Source organism: Panicum virgatum, chromosome 5N (genome assembly GCF_016808335.1).
Source record: "Panicum virgatum strain AP13 chromosome 5N, P.virgatum_v5, whole genome shotgun sequence".
In the NCBI taxonomy this organism is placed as follows: domain Eukaryota; kingdom Viridiplantae; phylum Streptophyta; class Magnoliopsida; order Poales; family Poaceae; genus Panicum; species Panicum virgatum.
Genome location: NC_053149.1, coordinates 9,984,030 through 10,004,117, shown reverse-complemented (window position 1 = coordinate 10,004,117; position 20,088 = coordinate 9,984,030). Strand labels below are relative to the sequence as shown.

General features: G+C 49.2%; 2 protein-coding genes and 1 long non-coding RNA gene across 3 annotated transcripts; 2 read left to right on the top strand and 1 right to left on the bottom strand.

Annotated features, from left to right (window-relative positions):
* The first annotated feature begins 1,680 nt into the window (after positions 1-1,680).
* Positions 1,681-4,544, top strand: LOC120674527 (putative E3 ubiquitin-protein ligase SINA-like 6). The gene is made up of 2 exons (XM_039955694.1): positions 1,681-1,736; positions 3,806-4,544. Exons 1-2 carry the CDS (start codon positions 1,681-1,683, stop codon positions 4,362-4,364), a joined length of 615 nt encoding a protein of 204 aa, XP_039811628.1. The 3' UTR covers positions 4,365-4,544.
* A 10,234-nt stretch (positions 4,545-14,778) lies between these two features.
* LOC120673799 (heavy metal-associated isoprenylated plant protein 32-like) lies at positions 14,779-17,351 on the top strand. The gene is made up of 3 exons (XM_039954809.1): positions 14,779-15,049; positions 15,161-15,236; positions 15,889-17,351. The coding sequence occupies exons 1-3, from the start codon at positions 15,011-15,013 to the stop codon at positions 17,082-17,084; spliced, it is 1,311 nt and encodes a 436-aa protein (XP_039810743.1). The 5' UTR covers positions 14,779-15,010; the 3' UTR covers positions 17,085-17,351.
* Positions 17,174-18,351, bottom strand: LOC120673800. Its single transcript, XR_005674851.1, has 2 exons — positions 17,727-18,351; positions 17,174-17,523 (listed from the first exon to the last, which is right to left on the bottom strand). It is a non-coding gene; the product is annotated as an uncharacterized LOC120673800 (long non-coding RNA).
* Between the last annotated feature and the right edge of the window lie 1,737 nt (positions 18,352-20,088).

Here is a 20,088-nt window from a genome sequence, read left to right as displayed (position 1 = left end):
TGACTAGCAGTTAAAAACGAATGTAATATGCTTACCACAATCTTTTTGATATATGGGGGCAAGTTCAGTTACATGCAATTTGAAGCCCATTATATTTATTGCACTACAAGTTTCTCTACCAATAAGTGCATAAATGAGTTCTACTTGTTCATCCATGTTGACCTTGCATTTATAGTTACTTTGTTCATTACATATATGATCTGCTTGAGTCTTCTAACTACAAACCTTAGTTACTTCAGCTACGGTAATGTTTATATTGATATATCTTTAATCCTCAGTGTGATGTGGGGCATCTCATATGTTCATCCTGCTGTGGCAAGCTCCCAAGACCTAAGAAATGCCACCACTGCTCTTGTGAAAGTGACTACAACCGCTGCCATGGGATCGAAAAAATCATTGGATCTATTCAAGTTCCTTGCTCCAACACCAAGTATGGATGCTCCATGAAGACAAGCTACTACGAAAGGGAAGATCATGAGACAACATGCCCACATGCACCATGCTTCTGTCCTGACACCGGCTGTATCTTCACCGGATCAACTGAAATGCTCCAAGAAACATTTCATTGACGAGCACCAGTGGCGTTCCACCAAGTTCAGGTATGGCCGGTGCTTTTACACCAACATCCAGGAAGGGGTTCATGTCATCTCTGGCGAAGACGACCAGTTGTTCCTGCTCAACATTGTATCAGAGCCGTTTGGCTGTGCCATCTCGGTGTTCTGCGTGCAGCCTCATGACACGGACCTGAAATTCCGGTGTGCTCTGTCCTTCACCTTCTGGAAGAACAACTCGTACCATGCCCAGTCTTCAGAATTCCAAGTGCCAAGCTCGACACTCTCTGATGGGCTACCAACGGATTGTTTCCTGTTCATTGTGCCCAAGTTTTATCTGGACGAGGACAGCAGAATCTGTGTCACTATGAAGAAGCCTTCAGCATGAAAAACCTGACTCCACGCCCTCGGTGCTCAATGTCACATGTACTTATATTGAAGCAAAAACTTAGATCTGCTGGATGTTACTTATATTCTAATTTAGATCCTTTAACATGAGGCTTGAGATCTTTCAAGCTGGCACCAATGGTTCGTCCAAAACAAATCAAGTTTTCATCTGTCATACTACTTTTTATAAGCGCCTTAATATAATTGTAGCTTTTTTATCTAAAACATTTTTCAAACTTGTAGATTTCTAAAATGTACTTCCTTTATGTTAGATTTTTTCTACCCATCGGTTATTACTTTGCTTTTCTATCGGATTATAGTATGGAAATAACTTGGTGTTTTTTCAAAAACAATGGGCATAACTTAGTCGGATGCAGTAGATGTATTTGGATGAAAATACGATATGCACATCTCCAAAATTGCCTTTTCTTTTTCTTGAGAAAAAAACATGCTTTTCTCTCTCTTTTTTTCAGATTTGAAGGAAAACTTTTTTTGAGAGGGAGAGGAATCGCAAAATTCTGGCCGGCCCGTCGAGGCCCAATTCAACAATTCTTCGATTTCCGGCCTCCTACTGCCTTCCCTTCTCTCTCTTCTCCCAGTTTCGAAATTTTCCTTGATAAAAAAAAAAGTTTCGAAATTTTCCTTCCGCGGCGCCGCCATGGAACACCCCTTTCCCCAGAAGAAGCTGGTGCTTAGGATCCCCCGAAGGGGGGAGGCGGAGGACGAAGCCACAGAAAAAGCAATGGCGCCGCAGGAGCCGGAAGGAGGCGAGCGCGGCGGCGTGAAGCGGCGGAAGGTGTAACAGCCATCGGGCCAGATGGGCCGGGCCGAATCCCGGGTTAGTCCCATACTGAGGAGAGAAGGAAACCCAGACCAGCTTGAATACCAGGCGTCGGGTAGTTGAATAACTCCGGTTGCAACCTCTTGTGCGAAGCGAGTACGAAAGCGCAAGAGAGTTATTTAGCAGGTGTGACTTACTCAATGTGCAGAGTAGATCTTAGCCGTTATCCCGGGTCAGGTCGTTACTCTGGTATCAGAGCCGACTCTCGCGGTTTCACACCACATACGGGCATAAGTGCGCGGACATGAGCACGGGAGCGTGGTCGCAGATGCCACCGGCATGTGGGCGGGCGCGTGTGGGCACAGATGCGCGGGCATCGAGGATGCGCCGGCACTGGACGCACGAACGTGGTACATGAGACCGTTAGCACTAGACGTATGGGACGTGGCCAAGAGAGGAGATCCTGGTGGTATTTAGGTTGGTCTGGTACTCGACAAAGACGTCGAGTCCTAAGGGGGTGATTGTAACAGCCCACGGGCCAGATGGGCCGGGCCGAACCCCGTCCTAAGGGGGTGATTGTAACAGCCCACGGGCCAGATGGGCCGGGCCGAACCCCGGGGCTACTGTAGCTTGGCTACTGTAGCTTGGCTACTGTAGCTTGGCTACTGTAGCTTGGCTACTGTAGCTTGGCTACTATGGTGCCGAAAAATACTGTAGCGTCGGAGGTTTAGTCTGCTGAGGAGAGATGGAAACCCAGACCAGCTTAAATACCATGCCCAGGGTAGTTGAATAACTCCGATTGCAACTTTTTGTGCGAAGCGAGGACGAAAGCACAAGAGAGTTATTTAGCAGGTGTAATTTACTCAACGTGCAGAATAGATCTTAACCGTTATCCCGAGTCGAGTCGTTACACAAACCCATCGCGGCCACCGACGTGAGCATGGAGCTCGGCATCCTCAACTGCCCCGTCTGCTACCACCCCCTGCGGCCTCCGATTTTCCAGGTACACGCGTACATACATCGAGTTTACTTTGCTTGATATTTCGCCACGAGTTCATCGGCGTTGTTGGAACCTGACATGGTGGATTTGTGCGATGTAATGCTGTTGCCCTAGGTTACCGCGCAGGATTTCACTTGGATAATTAAGTATATAGCTTTGTTTGATTTCTTATTATATAATAAATAACAAACTCTGCTTGTATTTTAATTTTGGGTGTACTACACTACTACTCAGTTAGAATGAGCGCTCCTATCATCAACAGATTCTTGGTTATCTTGGGGATGAATATAATAGCCTCATATGATTCGAAGAAATTTTGTGGGATTCAGAATTTGGTTCAGTATATTACAGATTTCATTGTATTGTCCTGCTTAACATTCGGCACCTTGCTTAGCTGTTGACCAAACTCGAGTAGGCTACTGGAATTGAGCGTTCATTTAATTTGACCGATAATTTCGTCTGAAAATTAATTGATCAGTATATGGAGCAGGGATATATGTGTGTTACAGACTCACATTGTCAGTGTCCTCAAGTTTCTTTGTAGCAGTAAAGTGTCATTCGAATTTCGTCATTATGAATAAGTTAAACAACAGGATTCAGAATTGTTTCTTTGTCCTAAGAATTATACGGTCCAGATTGAGCAACATGATTGCCCAAATATTTTGATTTTCTTCTGTATGCAACTGCTCATAGGTTTCTACTCCCTCCGTTCCAAATTATAGGTCGTTTGACTTTTTCAACTCCAAATTTGACCACTCGTCTTATTCAAAAATTTGTGCAAAATATCACTTCTTTTGTTGTGGCTTGCTTTATCAATATAAGTATTTCAAGAATGACTTAAATTTTATTATATTTGCATAAATTTTTTGAATAAGACGAGTGGTCAAACTTGATGTCAAAAAAGTCAAACGACCTATAATTTGGAACGGAGGGAGTAACATTGAATTGAGAATGATATGGTTGTAGTTGCAATAAGAACTGACATTGCTTGCCCCACATTGACTGCATCTACTGTTCAAGTCGATTCAAATTCAAAACAGCCTAAAAATTCATGTGTTTATGCCTTGCAGATAGCTAAAATTGGAGTAACAATTGTGTTTATGACTCCACTAAAGTTTCTTGCTTCTATGGCGACCTTGGATGCACTAAAAAGATTACCTACTACGAGAAAGAAGACCATGAGAAAGTGTGCCCTCATGGGCCGTGCTTCTGCCCTGAAACTGACTGCTCCTTCCGCGGATCAACTGTGATGCTCCATGAGCATTTTGCTTCAGTTCACAAGTGGCATTGCGTCAGGCTTTCCTACAACAAGGCATTCCGATTCCGCATTGCCCAGGGTTCAACTGTCCTCCAGGGTGAAGATGGGCACCTGTTCTTGGTTAACATGGTACTGGAGCCCGTTGGAGGTGTCATCTCAGTTTTCAGCATCCAGCCTAGCATCAATGAATCAAAATTCATGTGCAAACTGGCAATCTCATCTCCTGAATTGAGCTACTCGCAGGTTAGTCAGTTCCAAACGAGAAGCACTAATCTGTTTGATGGGCTACCGAAGGATTGCTTCCTGTTTGTTGTGCCAAAGGTGCTGCTCCGAGATACCGGTACAAATGCCACAGCCAGTGTGAGTGTGACACTCATCCCACCATAAGTATCATGCACAGGTTACAGCTTATGATGTACGTACCACTGCCTGTTCATAGCTGAGATATGATCAGGGTGTCTTTCTGACCATTTACTAGGTCTAGGTCTTCTTATGTACAAAAATTGAAAAAGTTGATTGAATGTGGATGCTACATTGCTACCAAAAATGAGAGAAGAGACTTGCGTATTTGTGATGTCCTGGGATGTTTTTTTGTCGGATATGCCATGCTTCTTGCTCTGATCGTCTAGATGCATTCAGAGCAATTTGGTTTCTTTGTTGAACATTGACATGACATTCTTGTCGAAAGGAACAATATGAACATCTGTGTGGATGGTGAAGCTGTCCTCAGTCCTCGCTGCAAATTGGAAAGCACCATATAAGCTTACTGAAAAGTGAAGGATGTTATGCTCCCTGTCCTTTTTGGACCGGTTTTTAATACTTTGATTTGGATCCATCATGTTCTTTTTCAGGTTCATGGATTTTAGAATTCTCCCCAAGTTGTAGCTTTTGGCTGTTCCACTAATTTTGCGTTTATTTGCCCTTGTTGTTTCTCTTCCTTTTTGATAGAATGATACATATCCTTCGCCTAATGTGAAACTTCACTTCACCATGTGCTCTCTGGATCATCCAGCTCTCTGAATTACAGTAAGCTAAGAATGTGATAGTCAGTATAGAAAGTGATGCATATCCTTCGCTACCGGCTGCCAACTTTTGTCCCAAAATTAAAATACACGCCGGAATAACTAATCCAATAATCCCTCTGTCCCACAAACATTATTCGTTTAGTCTTCAAATTTTATTCCACAAAAACTGTTTGTTTAGATTCTAGTGAAGTTCATCTAATTAAAACAATATTAAATACCAAGAAAAAATTGCATAGAGAAGGGCATGAAGCCAATCAAATGGTTAGTAAATGTTATTTTTCTAGTTCCAATGCATCTGCATTGATTAAGGATCTAGAAAACCATATAGATCATCACAACTGCTATGTTTAATTAGGGGTAATATGATTATTTTCTACTTCTCGTAATACTCCCTCTGTCATGAAATGTAGCTCGTGATTGGTTGGTCATTGATGGGACTTTTGCCACCTGAATGCGTAGCGTCCAGCCGTTGCCGTTCCCTAGGGGGTCTCTGTCTTTGGTTTTTTGCTTACCAGAAAAAGTATCGTCATTAAAGAGTCTAGTGATCCAATGAGACGAATCGTGTTGAAAATGGACTGAAGTTGCTGTGCTCACACTTTTACGCGGTTCATTTCCTTGCTGTGCGCCTGTGCTTTTGGTACGCTGCTCAGTGCTCACCTGTTGGACATCTTTTTTTGGGCTTCGTCAAATTAGGTTTCGTGGTTGGCCCGGCTTGCCAGGGCGCCGACTCGCTTCGAAGCCCAAAACGGCGGCCAGCATCCCGGTGGGCCGTGCTGTTTCCTGTGCTCACCGGGATGCCAGGCCTCCTTCGATCGAATTGGGCCACCTGACATGTGACGGGTGCCAACGAATCCAAGTGGCCGCTTCCATCCGGCCCGTCCTATCGGCGGGCCTCAACCGTATGTTACGGCACCGCCTCGCCGGCCGTTGGCCGATCATGAGCGCGCCCGCCTTTTGACGCCGGCCCAAAGCAAGCATGCCACCCGGGCGCATCCCTGCCGGCTACCGCAACAGCATAGCAGTGCCTGCGGGCTGCTGCCTCGCTGGTCGCCATTGGAAAAGCTAGCGGTGGCAGCCTGGCTGGCGCTCCATGGACGGTTGCCGGTTGGATTGGATTTGGCCGCATCATGACGTCGCCGCCCAATCGCGAACGCCCGGCCGTCGCGTCGCGCACCGAAAGCGAAGGACGGGCGAGGGGCCGAGGAGGTGCCGGAGAGGAAAGAAAGCGACGCCGACGCCGACGCGCTCGCCGGCCGGCACGCCTGCGTGCACAAACCACAAAAGCCTATATCTGCTACGCGCAGTATACTAGCACCGCATGCAACAGTGCGCCTCAAAGCCTCAATGCTAGCCTCGTCCAGCTCCCCACCTACCTTCCTACTCGTGCTCCTACCACCCGGCCGGCACAAGGACAGAGACCTGCCCGGTGCCCACGTGCACTGCCTTCCTCCGTGACCTCACCGGCCTGTCCGCACGCAACAGGGCCGGGCGTCGTCGTCGTCGCCGCCGTCCCGTCGATACGGGCGCGCCGCACGCGCGTACGCGTACGCATGTCGTCGCCGCCGCCGTCCCGCCGACCCGGGCACGTACGCGCCCACATGTCGTCGCCGGCGTCGTCGCATCCTTCCTCCAGCCCTCTGCCGCTGCTGCCGTGCTGTTGCAATCACACACACGAGGGGCAAGTACAGCAGCGCGACGTGTTCGACGCCTTGATGGGGCGGCCCGGCCACGAGTGACCGACCGCTCGGTCGATCGCGCCACGCCACGCCTGGTTCGTGCAGCGCCGTGCAGCGAAGGCAGCAGGGGGTGCGTCGGTTTTTGTTTGTACCGCGGCCCTGCGACGCCACCGGTGCTGCACCTGCACGTCGTAACTGTGTCGAAAAGACCTGTGCATGGCAGCAGCACCAGTAAGGCTGCGTTTAGTCTGTGAAAAAAATATGTCACATCAAATTTTCGAACACATAGATAAAGTATTAAATACAGTTAAAAAAATAACTAATTAAATAATTTAACTGATTACCACGAGACGAATTTTTTAAACCTAATTAATCTAAAATTATATATTAATTATTAAATAACAACAAAATATACTACAGTATTCAAATCTAAATTTTTTCACCAACTTAACACCCCCTAAACAAAGCGTAAAAGGCGCCGTGTACTTGGGATCTCTCAAGTCGAGTCCTTTTGGCTTGCTTGCTACAGGGCGCTAGAGGCAGACGCGGCCTCCGCTGTCACGGATGGAAAGGGCTACCGGCCTAGGCCAGCGAAATTTAGGCCTTGTTTGGTTCCAGGACTTTTTTCAGAAGTCCCTATCACATCAAAAGGAATCTTACTATTTTATAGTATTAAATAAAATCTGTTTATAAATGTTTTTTGACAGCTGAGTGCTTTTTTGCGAGACGAATCTAATGAGCCTAATTAATTCATAATTTGCTACAGTGATGCTACAGTAACCATTCGCTAATCATAGATTAAGATACCTCATTAGATTCGTCTCGCAGTTTAGCCCCAGGGTTCTGCAGTTAGTTTTATAATTAATATTTATTTAATACTTCTAAATACTAAAAAGTCTCTAGGACTTTTTTGAAGTCCCTGTTCCTAAACACCCCATTACTTTGCATTGCTCTAAGAATTCTCACGGCTCCCGTGCAAATTCCACCTAGTTCTACAAATAGGCTCAAAACCAAACTATATCCACACCAATTCATTCTCATTAGAGAAATTAATATTACCTACATCACTCCAAACCACCACCACAAACCAATCCAACCCAAACATTTCAGCTCATGATATAATAAACTATTAGTCAAACTATGATTACAATCCAAACTATTAATCATTTTGAAGTTGCAATCTTCCTGCACGAGGTCTCTGGGTGAAAACTCGGTCCAGCTCCTAGACGAGCGACGGCGGCACCTGTGGACGTCGTGATCTCCTTGGAGGCGTCGTCTCTAGAGACACCGTTCGGCGCGATTTACTTCGGCCAGTGGTGACAAATCTGTCGGAGGACGTGCGGAGAAGGGGTTGCCTACCTCACGCCAAGACGCCTGCTCTTCTGTTGGTGGCCAGAGGTCATCACTCGGCTGTTGTTCGCCTGCTTCCAGCATTCCGCGGTGCCTGGAGCTGCGTGGCAGTCTCCAGTGCGGTGCGGGACAGCGTTTAAAGGACGGCGCTAGCGGCAACGACAATCAGTGACGACTTGGCCTGCAGCGGATCGCGGCGGGGTGCTCAGCACGGCTGAACCCTTCTGGTGCGGTCTGGCGGCATCGTCGGTCTTCTGGCTCGAGGGCGGTATCTTCGTGCGAGGGAGAAAGTAACGTGATGATTTCGAACCACGGCGGTGGTCTGGCGGCTTGGTTCAGTTCCCGGGAGCGTCGGGCACCTCTTCTTGTTGCCTCGACGGCAATTCTTGAAATGAGTACGGAGCGTGGTGCCGTATGGCGGGTTGGAGGTCCCCGCACACGAGAGAGGCGTGCTGAGTGGCGGATTGGAGGTCCCCGCGCACGTGAGAGTGACGTCCAATGGCGGAAGTGGCGAGGCCCCCGCGCGTTGGGTTGCTCCGGACTTGGTGTTTTTCATGCCATCGGGCGGTCGGTTTGGGTGCAGCAGCACTGCGGTGTTGGGTCCTGCACGGCAGTGGCCTCGTGGTGTGGTGGTGTCTGTCTCTTCTGCTCCTCTATCAATGCTAGAACACTTCAGTTGTTTCGATATCCGCAAGAGTGTGATGGTAGGTGAAAGCTGCGGTTGTGCTTTTTCCCCTCTGTCGTCGTTGTGAATAGAGTTTGGTCGTGTTGATGTCCCAATCTAACCGGCTAGTGAGTATAGTTGAGCGGTAACCCGTGTTGACGTCACAATCCAATCGGACGAGTTTGATGTTTTCTTTTCTTTTTGTTTCCTGTCTATGGCCTCCCAGGGCCGCAATCTTGTATTTTTCTACTATATCAATAGAAACGCACTCGTAGAGTGCCGTTCGTTAAAAAAAACAATCCAATAAAAACCCGTTTCTCCAAAATAAATTATAGTGTAGATTTTGCCACACCGTTTTGCACAGAGTAGCTGTCAGTTATACTGAGTCATCTCCAATAAATTTCGGTTAATTTTGATAAAAATTTATAGTGTGAACGCGAGGTTTTATTTCTAGGGTCCGGCTCTTGACGTGTGACTCATGTGTAATTCTAGCCCACTATTTTGCACAAAATAGCGGCTAGTCATATCGAGCCATTTCTTACAAATTTTAGTTGATTTCGATAAAATTTTATAATGTGAACCCGATGTTTTATTTCTAAGGTTCGGATCTTACGGACCGATATTTATATATAATCATACTGTTTTGTTTTGTATAAAAAATCCATTTCAGCCCACTTCAAACCACTCCAATTCATATTTATATAGAACACACTCCACCTCACCCCATTAGTTGATACAACTCATTTAAATCCACCCAAACACAATTAATATCAAAACCCAATCCATTAAACTCATTTCAACCCAAACTATTAGCAGGGTGAATTCCACCAGTAGTGATGACAGCATGTGTGTTGCAATTTTTTTCTTTCTTAATCGCCAGCACTCCAATCCTGTACTACTCCTGTAGCAGTGACTCCGACCAGCTCCAAAAAAATTCGTTAGAACAAAGCAGGGTCTACGGAGTGCGGGAAAACACCAAAAAACCGTAGGCCACACACACGCTCTCCAAATCCCAACAGCGACGTCGCAGACTCGCAGCGGCGCCCACGCTCCTACCGATGCGAACGTGCCATCCGTATGAAGAGCTACCATGGATGTTGCGGGTGCCTACGGTGTAGACTGTAGAGCGCTGCACGTGTTGCGTGCGGCATCTGCATCTCCATGTGGGCACCGGGCAGGGCGCTGCCCCCCGTACGCTGCCACTGTTCGGCGCTGAGCTCACTAGCTGGCTAGCTGCTCTGCTCACCTCAGGCTGCGGACACGCTACTACTGTGGGGGCGACCTCTGATCGACGATTGCGTGCGAACACGCCTGATGTTACCGCAAAAATGTTTCACCTGATTGAACACGAGCGGTGTTGTACGATACAGTAAAAAGAAACACTGCCACTTCACAGGCAAATGTCCAGCTATTGGCGGACGGTATTTTTTTTTAAGACCAAAGTGCCCAGCAAGAGCAGACGGCATCAACGACGAGCACACCCTTGAACCGAGGTTGAGAGGAGAGACCATGCATTATGATCATGGTGCTTCTTCGTCTGAATTGTTGCTGTTATCCTCCTGCGAAGCCGAGACCCTCGGTCACATCGACACCGAGCGAGAGATCACGGATCAGAACCTCAGCAATCGGTCCCATCGGCTCTGGAACAGCTCGGACGGGACTGCCGAATTATACGCGCCAATGGCTGTGTTTACATCTTGAAAATTGACACTGTTCTGAATTGAAAAACACTGTAACACTTTTCTTTTATTTATGATAAATATTTTCTTATTATAGAGTAACTAGGCTCAAAAGATTCGTCTCGAAATGTACATCTAAACTGTGAAATTAGTTATTTTATTTACCTACATTTCATACTCTGTATGCGTCTTTTGGTATATTTAATGATTCGATGTGATGGAAATTTTAGAATTTCAAGTCAAATTTTGGAGATGTAAACACAGCCAATGGAGAGTACTCGTAGCTTCGTGCAGGATGCAGGCATGCTGTGGCGTCTTTTCAGCAGGACTTATTCGCACAAAACGAGTCTCACACTGGCACGCTTCCCTTCGTCCCAGATCGACACTCCTGCAACTGCTGACCTTTCAAATCACCTTCAATTCCCCGGCAACCAAGTTCAGAGAACCAGCGGCTGCCCGTGCGCCCGGTGGTGAAAAAGTGAGTGCTGGCTTCCTGCAGGTCGAACCAACATCACCTCTGCAATCGACTAGCCAACAGAGTAGAGCCTTTTTGTTTTCCCCCGGATCAAAACATTAAACACCAGGGGTTACCAGCCATCCATGGCATGCGTGTCACACGGATGGCATGGCATTCTGCAGGGGGGGTCCGAACCCGGGATTACGAGAAGCCGTTGCCCCGCCGCGCCGTGCCACGGGGGGACAGCCCCTCTGCCGAGCTGTTGGCTCGCCCTCGCCGCCGGCTCGCCCCGCCTGCACGGCGAAACCGGCCCGGAGGCAGGCCGTGTCGGCACGCGCTTGTACGGGCGCGGGTAATGGCGGGGACGGGCACGATACAGAAGCAGAGCCCCCTCTCGTGCAGTCGTGCGCGGGCGCGGCCAACGGGGAGACGCCAAGGGCGAGCCCCGAAATCCAGCACGAACTCACTCGCTGCTGTTGGGTGCTGTCACGGGCCCTACGCGCGCGGCTGCACGTCCCGGGTCGTCCCCCAGCTCGCTTTTACCCTGCCCTCCCTCGGCTTTCACCGCCCCGGGAGGGGCAGGCGGGCAGCCCAGGGCACGCGCAAAGCGGGGGCAGGCAGAGGCAGCCGCGTCGGCGACGGGCGGTGGCTGCGCGGCGCGAGGACACGGGCAACAGCTAGCCGTCATTGGAGGTAGGCGCGGCCGGCCGCGCGCCGAGGGTCCCAGCCTCCCAGGGCTCCCTGCCGCCGCCGCGCCCTTTTACCCGTTGGAGGGAGCAGGGCGCTGCCCATCTAGCATCGATGCAGGTCGAGGCTGCAGTGCGGTAGGAGCGGCTGGCTGATCAAGGAGTTTGGATCGCCCTCCCGTCGCCGGCACGCCGCTGTGGCGCGCCAGTGCCGGAGCAGTGACGCCGGCCTCGTCCACTCCTAGCCGGCTCCTAGCCGTCACGGCCTCGCCTAGTCGCCTTTGCGCATGCACGCATGCATTGGAGTGGAGCGAAATGGCATGGTGAGCGTAGGGTTGGTTGTACACCTGGCAAACTTCACTGGAGGAGATACTACTGCAGTTATCCGCTTCAAAACAAAAAATGGAGGGAACAGTTATCCGTATGCGAATTCTTTAGACCATGTTTAGTTTCCAAATATTTTTCTACTGTACTCATCAAATCGAATCTTCAGATATGCATGAAGCATTAAATGTAGTTGAAAAAAAAACTAATTATACAATTTAATTGTAAATGACGAGACAAAATTTTTAAATTTAATTAGCTTATGATTGAATATTAATTGTCAAATAACTAGAAAAGTGTTACAGTACTAAAATCCAAAAAAAAATCGCAAACTAAACGTGACCTTACCCGAAACTCAAGTGCTTGTGTGCACTTCCTTCCCTGCTGGAGTGCTGGCTGCTGCATTAGTATCTCCACAGAAATCTTTCGCAAACCAAGGCAGCAGGCCGCCGCTAGCAGCTGCTGCTGGGAATCTACGGTTCAGCGCAGTACAGTAACAGTACAGCGGCGCGGATCGGATCACGTTTCGTTTTACGACTCCCCAGACCCACCCAGAGCATTTACCGCGAGTTCACCGGCGCCCGCAGCCCGCAGATGCGTCGGGAGATCCATCTCCGAGGCACGATCGATTGCGATGCAGATGAGCAGATCCGATACGGTGCAGTGCAGGGCCGGGCGAGCAGCGGCCTGAACCCCTGCTGCCTGCATCTTCAGTGGCGTGAAGCAAAGATCTGGGCCGAGGCGAGGGTCACCGTCGCGTCGCTGTTCGCTGGCTTTCAATTCCTCCTCCCCTTCTTCCCCTCCTCGCTCACCGGCTGTCCCTTCCCCCTAGCTCCCCCTCTCGTCGGTATTAAACGTCCGCATCGGCCTCCTGCAGTGCTGCTCCCTCCCACCACCACCTCCTCTCTCTGTACTCTCCATGCAAAGCAAAGCAGCTCACTGCACCCGAACAGTGAGCTGCGAGGCATGGCTACTGTTCCGCGACCGACACGTGGGCCCACGTTAGTATCCCCCGGCGTACGTGCGCCCTGTTCTCTACTGTTGCCGTCGTCGTCGTCGTGCGGACGACCTTGCATTGCATTGCATTCCATGGCTGCGTAGCGCGTACTGTCGAAGAGATCGCATACTGTACGCGGCAACATGCAATTTATGGAAAATGCAGCAACGCGACAGCTCCATGGTTGTTGGCTACTTGGCTTGTCTCGTTGCTCCCTGTAAATGCTGGGGCATCGATTTGGAGTACGGTTTTCTCCGAGGACGATGGCATGACTCTGAAGTCTGAAGAGGAGAGGGCAGATGAGAAATAAGATGGATGGCTGGCTGGCTGGCTGCACACTGGCTAGAAAATCTTGGTGTGCCGTACTATACGTTTAGCACAAGTAATACCCTACCTAAATGTATAAATGGTAGTACTACTGTACCAGCACCATCTTCTCATCTACAGTACTGCTACGGCGAGCATAAAGCCTGCAGCTATGGCAAAATGGCAAGGCAGGCTATGCCGCTATGGCGTGTTCTTTCTTCTTCACCGGAAGCTAATCAGGGAGAGTGTGATAGCCTATTTATTTGAGCTACAGCTTTTGAGTTTTTTTTACCCGCTGCTGTTTTTTTAATCCAACACTAGTTTTTAGAAGATGTGATTAGCTTACAAAGCTCACAAACTAAGCTTTCTTCCCATATAAACTCAGTTTTCCTAGACTTTCAGCTTTCCCAAAGCTGCATGATAAATTCGCTTTTTGTTTAAGCTTCTAATTTTGCAGGCTAAGAAGCTGTTTTAGGAAGTTCAAACAACAAACAGATCCTGGGACGCTACTGGTACCGTACAGCATGCAACACTTGCAGCTGAAAAAAGGCTGAAGAGAAAACAACGCAGCAGATAAAAAATACGGTACTGTAGTTTGTTGGCTGGACCGTGGTGCTCCGTGCTCCCTCCCTCCTTGGCCTCGCTTTTCAGATACAGGCAGCAGCGGCATACTTTTCGTTTTTGCTGCGGAGCCCAAACTCCGACGCGCAGGCGCAGGCCTCCCTCCCATCACGCACACACGCGGAGACACGGCGGCAATCCAAGGACCACGTCACCACCCTCTCCACAAAAAAAAAAAAGATCACGTCACACTCATCGCTCGGACGGGTTTGCCATGCGCGCGCGCCCATCGGCTCTATTCCCCGTCTGCTTCGAGGAGCCTCACCACGCCAAGTCGTCGGGAAGGGAAGGGAGAGCGCTCGCAAAGTCGCAAACAGAAGCAGAACCAGCAGCGGGAGAAGCTGACTGGTGGTACGTGGCACGCTCGCAATTTCCACTAGGGGTGGTAATGGCTCATGGCCCTAATGGTCTTTTCACAGCCCAATAAAACCTTTAAAATTTTTAGTTCAAAAATATATATGTTTAGAGCCCGGCTCTTTTAAAATCCGATCTTTAGATTTTCTAGTTCAAAATGTTGGGCCCTTTACCACCCCTAATTTCCACCCTACTTGATGGCCACTTGGCAGTTTGCACCCTGCTGAAAGTTAGTGGTAGACTGGTAGTACTTGGAATTTCCAGGCGCGTATATTATATATTATTATGCAGGGGGGTCCCTAATGATGAATTAGCCTGCAAATCGCACGCGCGCTCTGGAGTCCGAGTCCTGGAGGGGCTACAACGGCCAGGTTTTACCGCACTTTTTTATTCCAGCGAGAGAGGAGGGAGGAGACCGCACGATGGGCCCAGGGCATGGAGGGCGAGGGAGGAGAAGGCCACGCCGGGCCATGTGGGTGTGGGTGCGAGCGAGAGTGAGGTCAGTGAGGTAGTATAGCGAGAGCGAGCCAGGGCCCAGGACAGGAGCGACCGTCACCGTCTGACCGAGCCAAGCGAGGAGCGGGGGGCGGGCGCACGGCGCATGCAGGCAGTAGGGGAGGAGCCAGCCAGACCAGCCCAGCCGGCCTCCCATTCTTAAATGCGGGAGGGAAGTGAGTAGGAGTGGCTTCTCCTGCACCGCAACGGCACAACAAGAACCACCACCACCACCTCCATCACTCTCCAGTCCTCCCCCACCCCGTCCACTGAGCCACCGCCGCTGCTGCTGCTGCGAGCTCGGCTGCAGCTCCTCTACCTCCTCCGGCCCCCCGCCCTCTCTCCTCCCAGCAGCCTTGCACTTGCAGCGACTTGCTAACAGTGCGCTCCCCGGGCAGAATGACCAAAGATGAGGAGTTCAAGCTGGTCAAGATCCAGGTTCCTTTCTCCCTCTCCTCTCCTCTCTCCTTTCCGCATGTCAACATGTGGCTTCGTGAGTGAGAGCTGACGCAACTGTTCTTGGGTCTTCGCCTTGCCCGCTCTTTGCAGAACCATGTGCTGAGGGTGAACATACACTGCGACGGGTGCAAGCACAAGGTCAAGAAGCTGCTTCAGAAGATTGAAGGTACTTCTTCCCCATTCTCTCGCAAGCACGCCCCTCAGCTTTGCTGTTTCGCCGTCCCCCCATTTCTTTGCCTCCTGCAGAGGAGCGCTCGCTCTCTCTAAGCTGGTGCTAGTGGTAGGTGCTTGTTTTTTCAGTTCTCCCTTTTCTTGACACAACCACTTTACTGGAAATTATCTTTCTTTCTTTTTTCCTGGCCGGACATAAAAACTGAAGGCTTTGTCCACTTGCAACTGAAGGCACCACCCTGTGTCTTGCTCAATGCGTTGACACGACAAGAAATCCCGGCTTTTCATGTACCACACGCACCAAATGCCCAGGCCAATTTGCTCACTGCTAGTATTGTAGTTCGGAGGAAAAACAAAGAACAGAACGGATCAAAACCTTGCTCGCCACTTCGTCTGCTTTGAGCTGATGTGCATTTTTACCGACACCTGTGGTAAATAGGCCCCGGAGTTTTACCTCAGGTTGAGGTGAAATTTCCAGCCAATCTTTCAAGTATGCGGCGTGAAAGGACTCTGGATCGCAACCCCACTCACCGCACAAGCCACGTATCTTGTGATCCCTAGCTATAACGTTATAGGTGGCCAGTGCTTGGTAATTTACCGTGGCTCACGAGCCGCCTGTGAACCAACCTCTGTTGCATCTCGTGCAGGCGTGTACTCGGTGGCCATCGATGTGGACAACCACAAGGTCTCGGTGACGGGGGACGTGGACGCCGAGACCTTGATCCGGAAGCTCACCAGGGGTGGCAAGCACGCCGAGCTGTGGTCACAGCACAAGGGCGGCGGCAACCAGGGCCACAAGGGCAATAACCAGCAGAAGCAGCAGCAGAACCACCACCAGCACCAGCAGCATCAGCAGCAGCAGAAGCAAGGTGCCAATCTGAGCAAGGATGGCCACAACAACAAGAACAACAATGGCGGGCAGAAGGAGCAGGGCAAGCAGGGGGGAGGAGTTGGAAGCCTCATGCAGGGCCTCAAGGCGTTCAAGAGCCAGCACAACAACAAGCACCAGCTTGCTGACCTCAGCTCCGAGGATGATGACATGTATGATGATGAGGATGACGAGTTCGACGATGACTATGAGGAGGAGCTCCGCTTCCTGGGGGACAAGATGAGCCAGCTTGGGTTCCACAGCAATAACCACCACCAGAACCAGAACAAGAACGGCAACAATGCGGCTGTCAACAATAACCACAACAATGGCAAGAAAGGTAATGGCGGCGCTGGAGGCGGAGCCAATCACCACCAGAATCAGAAGAATGCGAATGTGATCAACATGGCAGCGGCGAATGCCAAGATGGGTGGTGGCGTCCCGAACCAGAAGAATGCGAATGTGATCAACATGGCGGCAGCGGCAGCGGCAAACGCCAAGATGGCCAATGGTGCCCAGAGGAACACCGGTGCCATGTCTGGCATGCTGGGCCTGAGCCATGGCCTGGGAGCGGGCAATGCGGCTCCTGGCATCCAAGGCTACACAGGCTTCAACCATCCGTCCTATGCTGCTGCCGGCTATGGAGGCCTTCAGCAACAGCACCACCTCCAGCAGCAGCAAAACAACAACCTCATGGCGAGCATGCAGGGGTACCATCATCACCCAGCGGCGACGGCGGCGATGATGAACAATTTGAGGGGCCTGAACAGCAACATGATGATGATGCATCAGCCCCAGCAGCAGCCGCAGATGATGTACCACTCCTCTCCCCAGATCAGCCCCTACACTGGCTATTACAACCCTTACAACTACTACTACCATCCCCATCCTGGCAGCGCTGGTTACCCGGCCAGCAATGGGGATGTGGAGACCATGTTCAGTGATGAGAACACCAAGGGATGTGTTGTCATGTAGGGATGTTGCTACAAAGCTAGAATCTAGAGGTTGTTGATGAAGGATGGTAATGGTGATGCAGTCCTGCTACCTTTTCTTTTCTTTTTTCCTTTCCTTATTTTTCTGCTCTTCTGGTTTCGCCTGTATCAAGAATGAATCATGGTGTTGACTTAGATGTGCTGTTCAAAGTAGGGGCAACTTGAGAGGGTGATCAAACAGTGTAATGTAATACCTTTTACTGCCTAGTGCTTTGCCCTGACTGGCTTGCTATAATTTGTATATTGTATATCTGGTGTGGACTTGTATCCTGTGGCATGTGATCGGTGATCATGGCATCAGACTAACAGTGGAGAGGTTGAACAACTGTTAGCAGTCAAACATTGGGGGTGATGTATTACTGGCAGAATTTGTCCATCACCACCCTGCAGATGGTCATGGGCTCATGGCATTTGGAGTGGAGCTGGTGAGCGTGCCATGTGAGGAGAAAGTAAACATTAACTGGCTAGCTAAGCATAGATGACTTGCGAGTTTTTAGGGCATGACACCATACTTTAGGCAGCACAATTTCCCATAGTAGTGTTTTAATGTTGAAAATAAACATTAGGAGAATAGACATACATATTGCAAATGGATTTCAAGAACCAAAAGGGGAAGGTTGCAAACCTGTAACACTGGGTGCAGTTTTCCTTGCAAGAAAGCTGTGAGCCTGCGGAACCCAAAGATGCCAACCATGATCAAATTCCATGATGAAAGTGTAAGCTGGTAAAGGTAGTTGAAAATGAATGCGCATCATAATGGTTGTGGCTCACTTCATGACCGCATTGGTCCCTAACGAAAATAAATTCTGATTTCTCACCAGTCCTCCATACCACTTTTGACAGACTATAGTACAGATACCATAATGCATCCAGACATATAGTAGATAATTGATAACTGTTGAGAAAAAAACAAATTCAGAAACGCTGGTACTAAGATTTTTATTATACTACAAATGGAATCTTTGTGACTGAGGTGAGCATGGCACAAAAGGTGGAATGCACAAACCTACATATCCCTGTATTTATATTCTTAAGGATTCCATGAACTTTTAGCGCACAGTTTATCCAGTTTTCAACTAGTTAGCTAACTGTACGAACATCAAAAGGCAATACTTTTGTGGTGCACAGTAGGCAGTTTCCCCACTTGATCACATGTATAAAGAATGTATAGGATTCTCGGGAAGGGAGGTTGGCAGACAAATGGTTTGTTTATTCTTCCATGGATGGGTGGAATGGTTGATGTGTGTATAAGGCTGGTTCCAACGGGGTCGGTACCGACCCCCGCCGGTCGGTACCGACCCGGCTACCGACCCGCACCGGTCGGTAAGCGCGGAAACCGAGAGCGCGGGGCGGTAGCGCTACCGACTGGCCGGGCGGTCGGTACCGACCGGCGTTGGAGCCGCGCGCGGTCGGTACCGGCCGGTCGATACCGACCCGGCCAGTCGGTACCGACCCGGCGTCCGGTCGGCTGCCACATGGCGCTCTGTGATTGGCCAACGGCTACCACGTCAGCTAGCCGTTGCAATTAGCCATTTTTGACCGTTTGAACTCCAAAAAATTCGAAAAAAATTCCAAAAAATCACAAATTTCGTCCTCGATTTTTATTTCGAAATTTTATGTAATTTCCGAATTTTTAAATTTAATAAAATGAGGTTATTGTGTCCATTTAAATTATAAAAGAACGCGTTCTGAAATGGTTAAGTCTGGAATGGAAAAGCTGACGTGGCTGTGGGCTGAGGCTGCAGGCTCACTGATGGAGCGCTGGGGTCGAGTGGGCTGGCGAGAGCTGACGTGGCGCTGATGCGGCTGTGGCTGCGGGCCGGGGCTGCAGACCCACCGTTGGAACCAGCCTAATACTGCAAACACTTGCAGGGGGCGTGCGGCAACCCCGCCTGCACGGCTGCAGTAGCAATGATGGTCAACTCAATGCAAGATCTTGATGGATCGTGCAATGCAACAGCAGCTGAACCTGTGAGGTGCAGATTAACCTGCAGGAAAAAGGAAACCCATGAAAACTGGACTATTGGAGTTGAAATGCACGGAAGTATGGAACAAGAGTTAGGATGCAGCCATGCAGGTATGCAGCTTTCAGCGAAAAATAAACATGCACGGTAACAAGCACATTGACCCAATGCGTATGCATAAATTAGTAGATCGATTTTCCACCAAACTAATGGTCCTGAATGGCTGAAGTGAAATGGCCAAGGACAAAGACATATGCGGCCACCAAGCAAGCCAAATCTGGATCACCACCCAGTTTTCTTTCCGTCAGGAATGTAACTAGGGCTACGTGCCCCTTGCCGTATTGATACCCAACACACCAGCTTTGTGGAAAAGAGGTTTTTCCCCAACAGAAAAAGCTGAGAGAGACACTAAAGCAGAGCCAGTACATCATGCTAGTGTAGTTGAGATGATGCTTTTCTCCACTTCAGTCTTCAGTCAACATCTCTCTCTTGCACACACATGCACATTTGTGTGTGTGTGAGACAAGGTTCACCTTTTCGTTTTTCTACCGAATCCCGCCCACTACCGGAAACGAAATTTCGGCCGAAATTTCGCCGAATTTCGCTAATTCCGAACGGAAAGAGAATTCAAATTCAAAAACCGAAATTTCGGTGAATCCCGACCGAAATTTCGGTGATTCCGACCGAAATTTCGGTTATTTCCACCGAAATTTCGGTTTTGTCACCGTAAAATGATGCAAATTAACAGAAAATGATGTGTATATATGGAAAAATTGAAAATTTTGGCAAAATTTCCCCTGATTATGTGTATATTGACAGTTCATAATGCATAACATATATATAACTCCACAAAACAATGACAAATACACCATTTAACACATAACTCATGTCCAAAGTCCACACATACAACGTAATACATCCAAAGTCCATTAGAATTATTACACATAACTCATGTCCAAAGTCCACACATAGAACGCAATACATCCAAAGTCCCTTAGAATTATTACAATCGAAAGATACAAC

What these genes read in the sequence shown, in the direction of transcription:
- LOC120673799 (XM_039954809.1), top strand. Translation starts at nt 15,011, where the DNA reads ATGACCAAAGATGAGGAGTTCAAGCTGGTCAAGATCCAG. An exon ending in TCAAGCTGGTCAAGATCCAG is followed by an intron (nt 15,050 to 15,160) that starts GTTCCTTTCTCC and finishes CGCTCTTTGCAG; the next exon opens with AACCATGTGCTGAGGGTGAA. An exon ending in GCTGCTTCAGAAGATTGAAG is followed by an intron (nt 15,237 to 15,888) that starts GTACTTCTTCCC and finishes CATCTCGTGCAG; the next exon opens with GCGTGTACTCGGTGGCCATC.
- LOC120674527 (XM_039955694.1), top strand. Translation starts at nt 1,681, where the DNA reads ATGGCGCCGCAGGAGCCGGAAGGAGGCGAGCGCGGCGGCGTGAAGCGG. An exon ending in GGCGTGAAGCGGCGGAAGGT is followed by an intron (nt 1,737 to 3,805) that starts GTAACAGCCATC and finishes CTAAAATTGGAG; the next exon opens with TAACAATTGTGTTTATGACT.